Source organism: Neopsephotus bourkii, unplaced genomic scaffold (assembly GCF_033783945.1).
Source record: "Neopsephotus bourkii isolate Nb327-2 ecotype Australia unplaced genomic scaffold, CSIRO-AGI_Nbou_v1 NB_1234, whole genome shotgun sequence".
NCBI lineage: Eukaryota > Metazoa > Chordata > Aves > Psittaciformes > Psittacidae > Neopsephotus > Neopsephotus bourkii.
Genome location: NW_026901719.1, coordinates 5,146,859 through 5,160,164, shown reverse-complemented (window position 1 = coordinate 5,160,164; position 13,306 = coordinate 5,146,859). Strand labels below are relative to the sequence as shown.

Here is a 13,306-nt window from a genome sequence, read left to right as displayed (position 1 = left end):
AATGAGCAATGATACACTTATGATCATAATATCTGTAATCACTCTTTTAAACAAGATTCTATTGAATACAAACGACTATGGTGCCATACATTTAAAAGTAATTTGCTTTGAACATTCATTTGAGATCATTTACTGTCATCCATACTTTCCTTGAATACTCTTCCAGTATCTACCATTGTGTAGCTCAGGGACATCCTGAGCCAGAAGCAATGTTTGTGAATTTAGGAAACCTCACCAGATTTGTCTTTCATGAAGTTGTCTGGTCTTTCTTTGTATTAAATGTGAACTTTTAGCATCCACAACCTCCTGTGTCAAGAGATTCCTTAGCCTGAATCCAAAGTGCACACAGAGCTAGCTCTTCTTTTTAACCAGCACTCGATAAAGACATTTGATGCCTCTTGGGTCTTGTTTCAGGAAAAATGGACAAACCTATTACCTTTCTTCACTCCACACAAGATTTTTAAAAATTTTATTTTTTTTATTTTGTCCTTTTAATTTTAATTCTCCCAAACTGATAATGGCCAGCCTACTGAATGGACCCCACTCCATAAATCTGATCATTTTTGTTGTCTCCTAAACTTTCTTCAATTCTACTCTATTTTTCTGAAGAGATGAAGAGACCGGAACTGCACACACACCCAGCATGAGCAAGAACTTACACAGTAGTGTAAGAAAATTAATTTATCTTGTATCCTTTTCCTAGTAATTCCTAACAGGTTTTTGTTTGTTTGTTGGGTTTTTTTTCTCCTTACTGAACATTTTGTTAATGTTTTTATAGAAATGTCAATTATTACTGTAACATTTCATTTCTGGGAGTTAATAACCACCTCAGAGGTTATCATTTTGAATGTGAAGTTACAGATCTGAGCCTCACAAACCAGAATTTTGAAGAACTTATCCTTGATGATTTTGAGGTGAATCTAGAATGTTTTTGATGCAAAAAAAAAGAACTCATGAAGACAGAGAAATGTGAGATATAATTCTCATTTAAGCATAACAATATTTATCAGTGATAACCATACATTTGTCCACTAGCTTTACAAAATTAAGGCCACTTTCAAAATGGACTGGATAATACAGCTAAATCAGTTAAAAGCCAATATAGAGCTAAAGCAAACTGCAGAGCTTTGCAGTCATGATTTTCTTTAGCCTGGCTGAGCAACCTTTTCAATCCTAGTAGAGGCTCTACAAAAAATTAAGTATACATAATGAAAGAACCCCAAACAGGTTCACAAAAAAATGTACCTAAGCAAGCAGCAAAATGAGGTTGAAATATATAGGTTAAAGCATGATAAAACCCAGAATGCCTTGTACAAGATGTGTGTTCAGATCACTTACCTCTCCTACTCTCTCTTTTTATTTTATTGGGGTCTTCATAATCCCCCACCCAGTTATATTCTACTGGCATAGAAATAGGCCTTAGTTTCCCTGGAAACAGAGGAAAAAATTGAGATCATGCACCATACGGCAGCATTAAACTCACATTCTTTAGGAGAAGGAACAAATTATGTGCTAAGCTGCTATTCTGCAGGGTTGCTTACGAAAGAGGATCCGGCATTGCCTCTGAATAAGAGGTTAAGATAGAAGTTCTGCTTGCTTTACCAGGCAAGAAGCAGCTAAGTATTTAATGGATTTTTTTTAAGTTTAGAAAATAAATCCAGTGCCCTACAAATTCATCGGCAGACTGACAACTGAGACTGAAAAATGCATTCAAGTTACTTTAGTTTTCACTGAACAATATCTATTTATTACTCTGGAAGCCCCTGGCACACACATGAAGAGAACTGTTTTAAAGCATATGTGAATTGTTAGTAACAGAAACATGTCCACGTCACTAAAGTACCTTCAAAATAGCATCTTTGCTGTGGGCTTAGAAGATCCATCAGCAACTGAGTAAGAAAGGAAGCAGAAAACCTCTATGTGTAATTTCTTTTGTAGGATTTCACCCACAGAAAGCAAAGTAAATTACTGTTGGCAAATTCGTTTTGGTCTCAGACAGCAAGAGACAGAAAAGCCGAAAACTCTTATATGTTTAAATTTTTTATTTGGAAGCTGCTGAATTGATTTTGTAAGATTATGTGCACTATGATTTCTGCTTAAGGACTCCACAAATATAGTTGGAAATTCAGTGAAAGTGTGGTATGCAACTTAGTGGGGTTATTTAAAGTGGTCTGAAGTTTTTAGCAAGTTAAATAATATATTGAAAGGAATCATAGAGTAGCATAGCATATGGCACAGTATCTGGCAGCCTTGAAACAAAATGTTTTCACAACAAGGTCAGCCTCTGCTCTTTTTTGAATCAATCTGCTGATAACAAAACTGAAAAGTGGGAAAATAATTTGTTTTAAAAGTAGCAGAGCTTAAAGTAAAAAATTAAAAGTCTTGTTAATTATTTAGTAAAAAGCCCCTACATAAAAGTGATCAGTCTTATTCCACAATTTGAGGTAAATCCATGATACATTGAAAACGAACACAAATTTTCAAACACGTCTGTCAACCTGTTGAAGTATGGCATTCATGGGAAATACACCGATACCCTGCAGGCAGCACAATGCTAAAAGGTTACACTGTCTTTTTAAACAATTGACAAAAAAGTTGTGCATTCTGTACAGGCCACAGCATCAGGTCACAAATACATCATTGTTCAGGAAATACAATATATATATTTAACATTTTATTTATAATTTATTTTAGTATTTATGGACACATACTTAAGCCTGACTGAAGCGGTGAGATTTAGTGCACACAGTTAAGAAGTAATTTCCTGAATGGGGATGTATTCGGCTCATGTTTACTTGATCAGAAGTAACTTTCCAAGATTACTTTTTCTAGAAATACAACATTCTCTTCTTTGTGAGGCTGAGATCAAAGTATCTTACTGAAAGGACCTGCACACTTAAAAAGGTACAAATGCTGCAAAATCATGTGAAGTCTAATTGTTACCAAAAGCTAAAGTCAAAACAAATTTTCTACAAAACCTCTAGCTTTTCAAAGTGCATGTTTTTTGTAGCTGGCAGTAAATCTGAAATGACTAAGTTTGTTTCTTTCCTTAAACTCAAGTTTCATTCGCCTGCTGCCTCTGCTCATCTCCTTCTTCTTAACCTCCATGGATTCCCTAAATCTGCTTTCCCAGGTGACTACACTCAGGAAAATTTCTTCCTTTGGATGTGAACAGAAGCTTTCTGAGGCAACAGTTATTCAACAGCTGGAATTATAGCAACAATTATACAACATGAAAGAAAAATCTCTCTGCCAACATTGTCAAAAAATGTCAAAAGATTCCAATAAATTATGGAGAGTCCTATTAACGTCTCACAAAGGAGGACTGAGAAATAATTCAAAATAAAATTAGCACCACTACAAAATTAACAAGTATGTGTTGAAAATAATTACCTCTTTAGGCCTTGGAACTCTGACCTTTAATGGGTCACCATAAGCCATAAGAGCTTTATTGTCATTTTCCACATTTCTGTGAAATCCTAAAGTCATGCCTAGCTGCAAATCTTATGCTAACAAATGCCATGTGGGAAACTTCAGTGCTGGAATTAAAATTTTTAGAAAACACACTTAAATGAAAGTGGACTCAATGGTGTGAATTCATTAAAAAAGAAGTGAGATCAAAAGTGAAAGGCTGTACAAAAAATGTGTTAAATAATGACTGATTTTCAGGGCAGTCTTTGATCCATGTATTTATAACCCTTTCTGCTAATAGAAGAAAATGCTAAAAGAGCTAACCTGTAACAGAATAATGGATTCAACAGTCCTTGAAGAAGAAATGCGTTCTTTTCACTCTAGACTACCAGTATTAAAATTTAACATCTGGAACAGAGAGTAGATCTCTCTTAATGGAACTGACTGCATCCACCAATTGTAGTAGTTGAAAAACTGGAGTAATAAAATTGACATATCCACTTTGAAAACTTAGGAGTTATTTTGTACTCTATGGGCATGGTCAGAAGGCACCCAAAGCCCTTTTGAAATCAAAAGGATACTAAGGGTTTGCAACAGGATTGTGTAGTTGCGTAGAATGGGTGCATTTAATGAAAACGTATCCTTTAATGTTGTGAGAGCACATTGCTATAGGCCCTGAGGATACTTTACACACCTCTAGCTCCATTTATATGAAGGTTCCCAAGTGCATTTGCAGCTTGGCTGCATGATGTACTAAATCTATGCTTTCTCATAAACTAAGTCTATTTTCTTCTCAAAAGGATATGATGTCAGGGTTACTATAACAAATCCAACATACAGCTTGTATTTTAGTTTAAAATTTGAAATAACATAGCAAGAAGGGTGAAAAAATACTCAAATGTGTGCTCAGCTAATACCACAGTAGTCAAAAATCTTTTTTAAACCTGAAATTTTCTCTTCAGTTTCTTTTATATCCTAACAACTCTATGAATGCACAATTTTATACTTGGCAACAAAAAAACAATTCTCCCAGTACAAAGTTGAAACAACTTAAAATGCTAGCTAAAGAAAGACTTCCAACAGATTCAAAGGGAAAATACCCTGGATGATCAAGGTCTGAGGAGTAAACTCTCACCAGAATTTGCATGAGTTCTCACCCTAAATAAGTCAAAATCCAAAATGCATGAATGCACACGTATGTTTCCCTATCATAGCAAGCAATTCATCTTGTCTTGCACACAATAAGCTTGTAGACTGAATCTGGACTAAAGTGGTACAGAATTGTTAGCAAAATCAATACTCACTGAAAAGATTTTAATTCTTAAAAACAGAAGCAGATGCACAAAAATCCTAAAGTCAATAAATGGTGATTATCTTTATTAGATCAATGCCATACCATATGTTGGTGTGCTCTCTCTCCTTCCAGGACCACTTGTTCTTCCTTTCTCATATTCATAGCAGTATAGAACTGCATCTTCTTCAACTACGTTAAAGCGTTTCCGATATTCCTGGTCAAGAAATGAGTTTGGCGATTCGGATCCTGTATGAACCGGCTTGCCCACTATATGTCTGCCAACATCATCACATGGGAGATTTCCCTTTTCATCCCTTTAATAAATGAGAGGTTTTTAATGCATTGGGATAAGACATTTGGGTTTTTTTTCTATGAATATTTCAACAAACTGTGAATATGTCAATATTTAATACAAGAAGGAAACAGGTATCATCAACCAGGACAAAATACAAAATACTAAAGGCATCAAATAATAGAGCAAGCTGTGCCTGGGATAGGAGCACTCTCCTTGCATTAGATGAAGCAGGGCTCAGTAAGCCCGCTGGCGGGACTGTGCCTGGAGATGGCTGCAATAGACTTAATCAGATAGTAGTTTCTGGTCAGCAAAATCGGCAAGAGGCAGCCAAAATAGAAGCTGGAGTCTCATGCCTTTGTTGGGCATGAGGCCTTATTGGGCTTCTTCCCCCCTGGACTGCCATGTAAGTTCCAAGCTAGCTGCGTGCTGACCCAGACTTCCCTTAGCTCACTGAGGCTCCACCTAAAGATGAAGCAAAGCCTCCTCATGGGATCCAGGCAGCCATGGAGGATGAGGAAGGGCTCTCCTGCCTTGGCTGCAACAGCACAGCACCACATCTCCCCAGTGACCACTTTGCCAGGCTGCTTTCGCAGGGTAGGGATGGTGTTGGCTTAGCAAGGGGCTGGTGCAGCCCCGCTGGGGTTGTGAGACCATCTCCAGTCATGGAAAGACTTTCTGGGGGATCCTGGCAGGCAACGTGATAGAGACTGACATAAAGCAGCCAGATGCCAATTGATGCTACAGCTAGCATCAAGGGCTGGAACAAGGAATTATCTGTGATAAGGAGGGCAGCCTGAGTGGGAGGGATCTTTATGGTGTGCATGGAGGGAAGTGCAGAGCCACCGGGCAGACACCCTTTGCCACAGCCCTCTGGAGATGAGGGCTTCAATTCTCACTCCTGAAGGTTTTCAACAAATTTGAGCAGGCACTAACTTATGACTAGCACGTGGAGATAACTGCACATGGAAAGTGTCATTCCCTCTTTCTCATGCCATCCTTGTGCTGTTATGTCAGCAGCTGTAATATCTGTGGATATAGTCACCTAGGCAGCATGACTTCAGGCTTTTACAATTTACAATAAAGTATCAAGCCTTTTACTCCATTCCAGTAACAAAAGGAGGTTTGTTTTTTTTTTGGTTTTTTTTTTTTTTTTCCTTTGGAACAGCAGCAACAAACTGAGAAACAGATGCTAAATAGTTTGATAATACCCAATATCAAGACATGCCTAAATATAGTTAATCATGGACAAAATAAACTGATGAAATGACAAAACAGGTTTTTCAGAAACACTTTACACCATGTGACAGGTTTGTGAAATGAAGTCTAGTTCATCAGGATTAGGCTGCTAAAAAAAAATTTAAATGTACAAAGCCTAATCTCTCTGTAAGATTACAGCTTGCACTAATATGCATTAGAAGATTTAATCAGAGTTGGTCTAAGGTACTACATTATAATCATCATGTAAGAAATGTTATTTATAAATAATCAAAATGTATTTTGAAGATCTCAGTTTCTAGAGCAGAACTCAGAAAGTGCTGAGCAACTAAAAATATTCACTAAAAATACATAAAAAGAGAGGATACATTTCTTATCAAATTAAATTATTTTTGTGGTGGTAAACATGATCAGTAGCAGTACAAAGGCACTCTTTCTTTTGAGATAGCTTCAGTTTCAGGATCAACAGATCTTTACCATATAACTACTGCATTGAACGAGAAACCTAAGACTATGTTCTGGTTGGGGTTTCTTTTTCCAGCTTTTTTCAATAATGGATTAGAATAAAATAGTATTTTTTTTTTCTGTGGATTGTCCATAAAAAGTCCTCAAAATATTTACATAGGCACAGCAAAATGCTCTTCATCATCATCAGAGAGACAAAAGACACATTCAATTTCTATGAGCAATTCGAGCATCATGACTGACAATGCTTTTATTTAATTAGAAGAAAAGTGAATTAGCCTATGTATCCTGTTTGTCACATTAAGAGAGATACTAGTGTCAACAAGCTCAACTGTGTTATATGTGTCATATTTGAAATAAAATGGCAATTTTTTTCCCCAAGAAATAAAATCAAGCCAGGTAAAGATGAGGCAGTGATGAGGAAGAAATGGCTTCACAAAAGGCTTCTGACAACATCTATGTCATGACATGAAATTCACTCTTCTGCCCTGCAAGGTTTTTCGTATCTCTGAAGAGTAAGAATTTATTATGGAACCACAACTTCTCCTCCCTACTAGGCAGTTTAATTTGCCATATACCTCACTGCTGGATAACACCCAGGAAAGTCTTGTCAGTATCAGCTCATACATCTTTTTAATTGGGTAGAAGAGTTACTGATAAGAAAGTCGAAGAAAAATCCAGCTACAAGTAACTCAGCTACAAGAAAGGATATGCTGCCCTACAACCCTTCCAAGAAAGTTAACTAAAAGAAAAGCAAAAAGTAATTTGAAAATACATTGACTGGACATATGATAGCCTGTGTCTAAGAACACGGAAGCTTTAAAAATACTGATTTCTCTAAAACATGTTCCTAGACCTCTGGATAGCTACTTCCATATTATTTATAGGCCATAATTCTCTCAAAGTTTTAGAAAAGCAACATCTGTGTACCTTATGGACTTATACTGAATCATTTGAGGTCATGTGAGGGTAGGGTGAAGAATCTAAAGGAGGATCTTCTGATTTTCTGGCTTAGCAAGCCCAGAGACCTGGGAAAGATGAAAATATCCATGCCAGGCAGCAGGTCAGAGTAGCAGATATATTTACAGGGAACAGCACGGTCACTGCAGAATCTTGCAGAGTAGCAACACTAAAATACAATCCTGAAATTTGCTCTAACAAATCAACTACATCTAGAAAAGAAAACACTGTGGCAGAAGAGTGCTGCTCTTGAAGTTGCAAGTTTCTTGCTTTTAGCTCATCCGCCCTTGTCGTGTCATGGTCATTAGGAGAGGGGATAGGAACTCTTCCCCTAATTTATGCATTCAGTCTTTCAGATAATTTTTGCTCTTCCAAAATACGATGAAACTGTTATAGGCAATAGATTAGCCAATATTTGAGAAAATAGGGCACAGAACCTTTTTTTCTAAAGGCTACTGTCTGTTTTGCAAACAAGACACTGATTCACACCGACACACACACACAAAACATGTCTACTCTTAATAACCGGTTCACCTGCAAAACGAAGTATTATCAGCCTAATCCTGCAGGGCAGGCTGATAAACAGGTAGGAACAGAATGGTAAGTTACTTTACAAATAGTTTCTTACTTTGAATTATACCAGAAGTGATCTTGTTTACCTTGGAATGTAAGGTTCTGTTGGAGGCGGGGGTATGTAGAGATCCTGGAGGGCAGAGCTATCTCTTTTTGTGGGTGTGCTGATAGTGCTGGATGGTGTAGCAACACTGCTTGTAGGACTTCTAGGAATAAGAGGCTGGTTCAAAAGAGACAAATAATCAAGATTATCCTTCTATATAATACGTTTTTATTTTCAAAAGTTATAAACGTTCTATAGTTCGGAAAGTTAAAGAAATAATGGTTCTAATATTTTGTGTGCTTTTAAACTGACTGAAAAAACACATGCTAAGGAGACATCTATGAATGGTCATGTATTCTGCTTATAAAATTGATTCCTCTGATTACATTTTTTTCCCCTTTTGCACAGCAAGATTATTGCCAATGCCCATAAAAATAGTAAACAGTAGAGCCTTTGGTAAAATTTTAGTGAGTAAATAACATCCAGCAAATCCCTTAATTAAAATAATATTGTAAAGAAAAAGACTAGTGTTTACAGTAAAAGGTGCATAAGTAGGCATTAAATTGAATGCCATCTCTCCCGTCTGCTCTACAGCTTAAGAATTAACTGTAAGAGCTTCAGTTTATGTCTGCAGATGCTGTAAAATCAGGTACTGCATCCTCAGAGCACACACATTGTGAGACAGAATAAACTGGAGATTATCATTATTATTATTTACTCCCCTGGGCACACACCTTATAAAGTAACATTTACTCACAGGTAAATAAACTACATCCCTTGCAGAATAATCATGCATTCTGGCTATCATTCCTGTTAATCACATATCTCTCTCATTAAAGACACCATAATAATAGAGATGCTATCTCTCTCATAATCAGACATTCTTTTTTCTTACTCCTCAGCTTCAGTATCTTGGCTAGTTAAATAACAACCAGCCACTTGAAGTCTTTATTAAATCACTGTAGGGCTAGAAATTACAGAAATATTTTCTAACAGTCTTATACAGATGCAGAAAAAGGAGAAGAAAACTTTGATTGCTTTGGTCTACTTAATAACATGTCTGCCTAATAACAAAAGCCTTATGTTGCTTGGCTTGTGTGATAGCTATACTCAAGCAGAAGAAAAAAATGGCAAAACAGCAGATACAACAGTTCTTTATATACCATAAAAATAATATTAAACAAATGCTGAGTTTTGCTTTGAAAGAGTTCTTTCCACCTTCTCAGAATCGAACTTCTTGAAGAAGGAAGTGTTGGGATTAAAGAGAGTTCACCATACCTATCATTTCCGACCTGAATAACTACTGGAGGACACAAACATTTCTCCTTGTATTGATGACACAGGAGCTTTAAGTACTGACTGAACGGGTGTGTAGAAACATCCTTCTACCAGCGCTATTAAGAATGCTTTGTGACAGACCAATAGGGCATTTCTGTGCTGACTAACCAGTTATCATTTTCTAGGTGTTAATCTTGACACGGTAGCATTATGCCTATACTGGCATATAGCGTTGTACTACGTATGTACATGCATTATATGTAGCATTACACTGTATATATAATGCAGCATTATACTATACTGCAGAAACCCCCAAAAGTTCAACAGCAGAAATTTTTTCATAATGTCGGCCTTTATCACTTTTAAACCAGTGATGAGCCATTCAAATTTATGTTTATTAAGCAAAGCCCCCACCATTGCAATACTTTTGATTCAACCTGTATGTAAGAATAATGCATGTCACCTCATCCTTTAGCCAATTACTGCCTTGTTCTAGGAACAGAGCTGTGTTAGATGCTACTTATCTCAAACATAATAAAATGTATGCTTAAATTTTTCCTACTAAAGCTCTGCAAGACCACCTTTAGAGCAATACAAACTGACACGAGTTTTCTGTTTTTTGAATGTCAGGAAACCATCTCCTGTAAACAATGATGCTGCTAAATTCTTTCCTTCCTCATTAATGTGAGTATTCTGTGGCCAGGCCAATGAAAGACAGCCAGTATTTACAGAAAGAGAGGGAGAAAGACACACACACACAACCAGACAGGTAAAAGACTTCACAACCACTAAAAACAAGAGACAGAAGTCTGCAAAAATAAGAATAAAGCTGGGGACAAAGCTGGGTAAAAATAAAATAAATTAAAAAAAATCTTTCAGAAAACCAAAAATTTTACCCTTTAAATTTTAATCTGTGACACTGTAACCACAGACATCCTTGAACCACCTGCTAATACAACACTGGTTATTTCTTTTCTGATACCTTGCACTTCTCTGACAAGTACACTTTGAAGCTTGCTAGGTAGCCTGTAGAATTAATTGTCATTTTAAGCAAAAAATAATTTTGTGACCTAGACCCTGTTTACACTTGGTAAGCCGAGGCTGTTGTTGTTCATGGCTCATACTGGCAGAGACACTGAGAGGAAGACAAGCTGGGTAGGTGGATTTGCGCTTCTCCGTTTTGAGGAACAAGACAGCCCTTTACCTGCATGAAAAGGTAGATAAAAGGAAAGGGGGGGGCAGAGTCTAGACTGGGGGCAGTCAGTTTATGGTGTATGTCACATGAGGAAAATCACGCTCAACATGACAGAGATCTGGACTTACAACAGCTTCATGAGACTCTAGTAGTCCTGACCAGCTTCTGGAATGCTAGAGGACACAGGTAAAGAATTTCCCTTATTTTACAGACTAGGATTAACTATTTAAATTGGTTGGGCTCAATGATCTTAAAGGTGAGTGCAATTGGAAGAAATGTTATTCAGTGTACCACAGGAAACCACAAGTTATTCAGCTACCTGAAGGTAAAAGGTTTCCCTTGAACTGGTCCCATGCCTAACATTTTCAGAAATTACAGTGCAACTGGTGACAGTTTGAAAGACTGTGATGTCTCACAGGATGGCAACGTGGGTATAACTTCCCATGGCACCTTGAGCTCTCAAGGGGATAGAAACTGTAATAAAATCTAGTGGAAGCACAATCGTCTAGGACTGTCTCAAAACTAGGATTTCTTCATATTTTCCATAATCGTGTCATATTGTCAGTCAACTCTCCAGCTTATTTCCACAAAACCAGAAAAGCTGAGTTACCAGAAAGAAAGAGAGAATTCAAATTTAAAAATAGGTCACCACTTTTTTTTTTCTTAAAAAAAAAAGTATATTTATCACCACTTCACCAGTAAATAGGTAGCTCAGTAAGAACTGTTACATGGTGAAAGTATTCAAACGGTCTCTTATGGTAATAGCTCAACACACTGAGGCAAGGTAACTACCACCTTGTTCTTTAGGAGTTCAACTTTCATTTTATCGATAACTAAAAGTCTTCAGACTCTTCTGGCTGAAAAGACATCCTTCAGAATATGGCCTGCAGATTCAGTGCGTCTACATGGCTTTTTGCATTGCATTTTAGAAAGACCACAACTGCTCAGTTCCAGTCAATCTGTGCACCTGCAAGTAAATCAGCCATGCAGCTCTCTAGTTCAAAGGCAGCCATTCAGTGGACCATACATAGGCTCATTAAACAGAAAAACACATGGATATTCACTGAAGTATTTCTCAGTTGGATGCCTTGGAGATCAGTTCTATCACTGAGTTAATTTTCTTCCAATGGCTAGAGCTTTTTTCTGCTGCAGTCCCTTTTTGTAGGCTGTCCAGGGCAAGTGAGATTGCTGAAACAGCAATAAAATGAAAAAGTTTTCAGATCCTAAAAGTTAAACACTTGACCCATGGGAACCGCTTGCCAGAGGAATTTCAAAAGTTACGTATTAAAACTGGAATAGGCTTAAGAATGTAGTGCAACAGATTCTTCATCAATGACAGATACAAAATCTGTATTTCAATATATTTTGGAGTACTATTTCTCAAACATGTTGGATGCACCATCCTCCTTTAGGATCATTAGTCTTTACGGTCTCTTTCCGATACTGTCAGTTGGGATAACCAATCATCTTTACTCACAGCAGCCCAGTTTCTTTAACACAGGGGAATAAGAAGTCCCTGTAAGTACTGGCTGATAACTCACAGACACTTAACGCCCCTCTCCTCCAGAAGCTGCTCTGTCCCTGGTTGGTGCTGCCCTGCAGTCCCTACTCTCTTCCTACCACGACTTAGCTCTTCCCATCCCCAATCCTGAAGGAACTGAGAGAGTGCCCCCAGTAAACCAGAATATGATTTTTGCTTTTTCTCTCTAAAAAATGAATGTACTTAATATTTAATATATACTATCAAAAATTCTTTTAAATGCTTTTTAAAACTCTTTGAACCTTTCATTAACTCCCTTGGAAGCTACAATATATAGTTTGAGAAACATTGCTCCAGAAAAAGACATAGATTTTTTTAAAACATAAGCAAAACCAGTACAAAATTTTAAGTGGTAATATCCTTATACAGTATTTGCATCAATAAACAGATTTTACTGCTAATAGATTTTTCATATTGGATCAAGGTTATGACAATTTATTGAACAGAATATTTCCAATAAAATACACTTTTTATAAGACCAATTATGCCGGTAAGTAAAGAAATGCCATAACTAATTCATACTTTCTACGAATCCGTTTTAACAGTGCTGCAAAGAATGTCCAGTTCCCATATAGTTAAAATACAACTAAGAAACCAGAAAGCAAGCAAGTTAGCATTTTATTCAAACTTAATGATTGAAAAGTGTAAGGTCATTAATTCTACTTATAAATCATGAAAACAGAATATACCATTGTCTCTAGATCAATGAAGGAGGCAATATAATCACATACGCAAAAATACTAAATAAAAATTACAAAAGCAGTGTTTTCTCTCAAACAAGGACTCTGTTGTTACTGTTCCTGTTTCTTCCTAGGAGGCTGAAAAGCTGAATATATAATTGTGGAGATACGATCCATACCTAATCCCAAATAAAGTCTCTTTAAAAAACTGCAGATACTGAGCTGCTGGTGATTTTGTAACAGTACAATTTAATCACACACAAAACAGTACAGTGAACTATTTTAAATATACAAAAGATGTCACTTAAATAAGCTTGTTGAAGAGTGTGGCAGTGACTAAGAGGGGTCAGAAGGTTT

General features: G+C 36.8%; 1 protein-coding gene across 7 annotated transcripts in view; it reads right to left on the bottom strand.

Annotated features, from left to right (window-relative positions):
* CNKSR2 (connector enhancer of kinase suppressor of Ras 2) overlaps positions 1-13,306 on the bottom strand; it is a 212,526-nt gene that overhangs the window by 79,323 nt on the left and 119,897 nt on the right. For 5 of the 7 annotated variants that reach the window (XM_061364564.1, XM_061364563.1, XM_061364566.1 and 2 more), the window contains 3 exons: positions 8,300-8,433; positions 4,808-5,019; positions 1,339-1,428 (listed from right to left, as the gene is read on the bottom strand). In XM_061364564.1, coding sequence (XP_061220548.1) covers positions 1,339-1,428; positions 4,808-5,019; positions 8,300-8,433 — 436 coding nt within the window. The remainder of the gene's footprint in view (positions 1-1,338; positions 1,429-4,807; positions 5,020-8,299; positions 8,434-13,306) is intronic. The other 2 variants (XM_061364565.1, XM_061364567.1) reach the window with 1 other exon arrangement.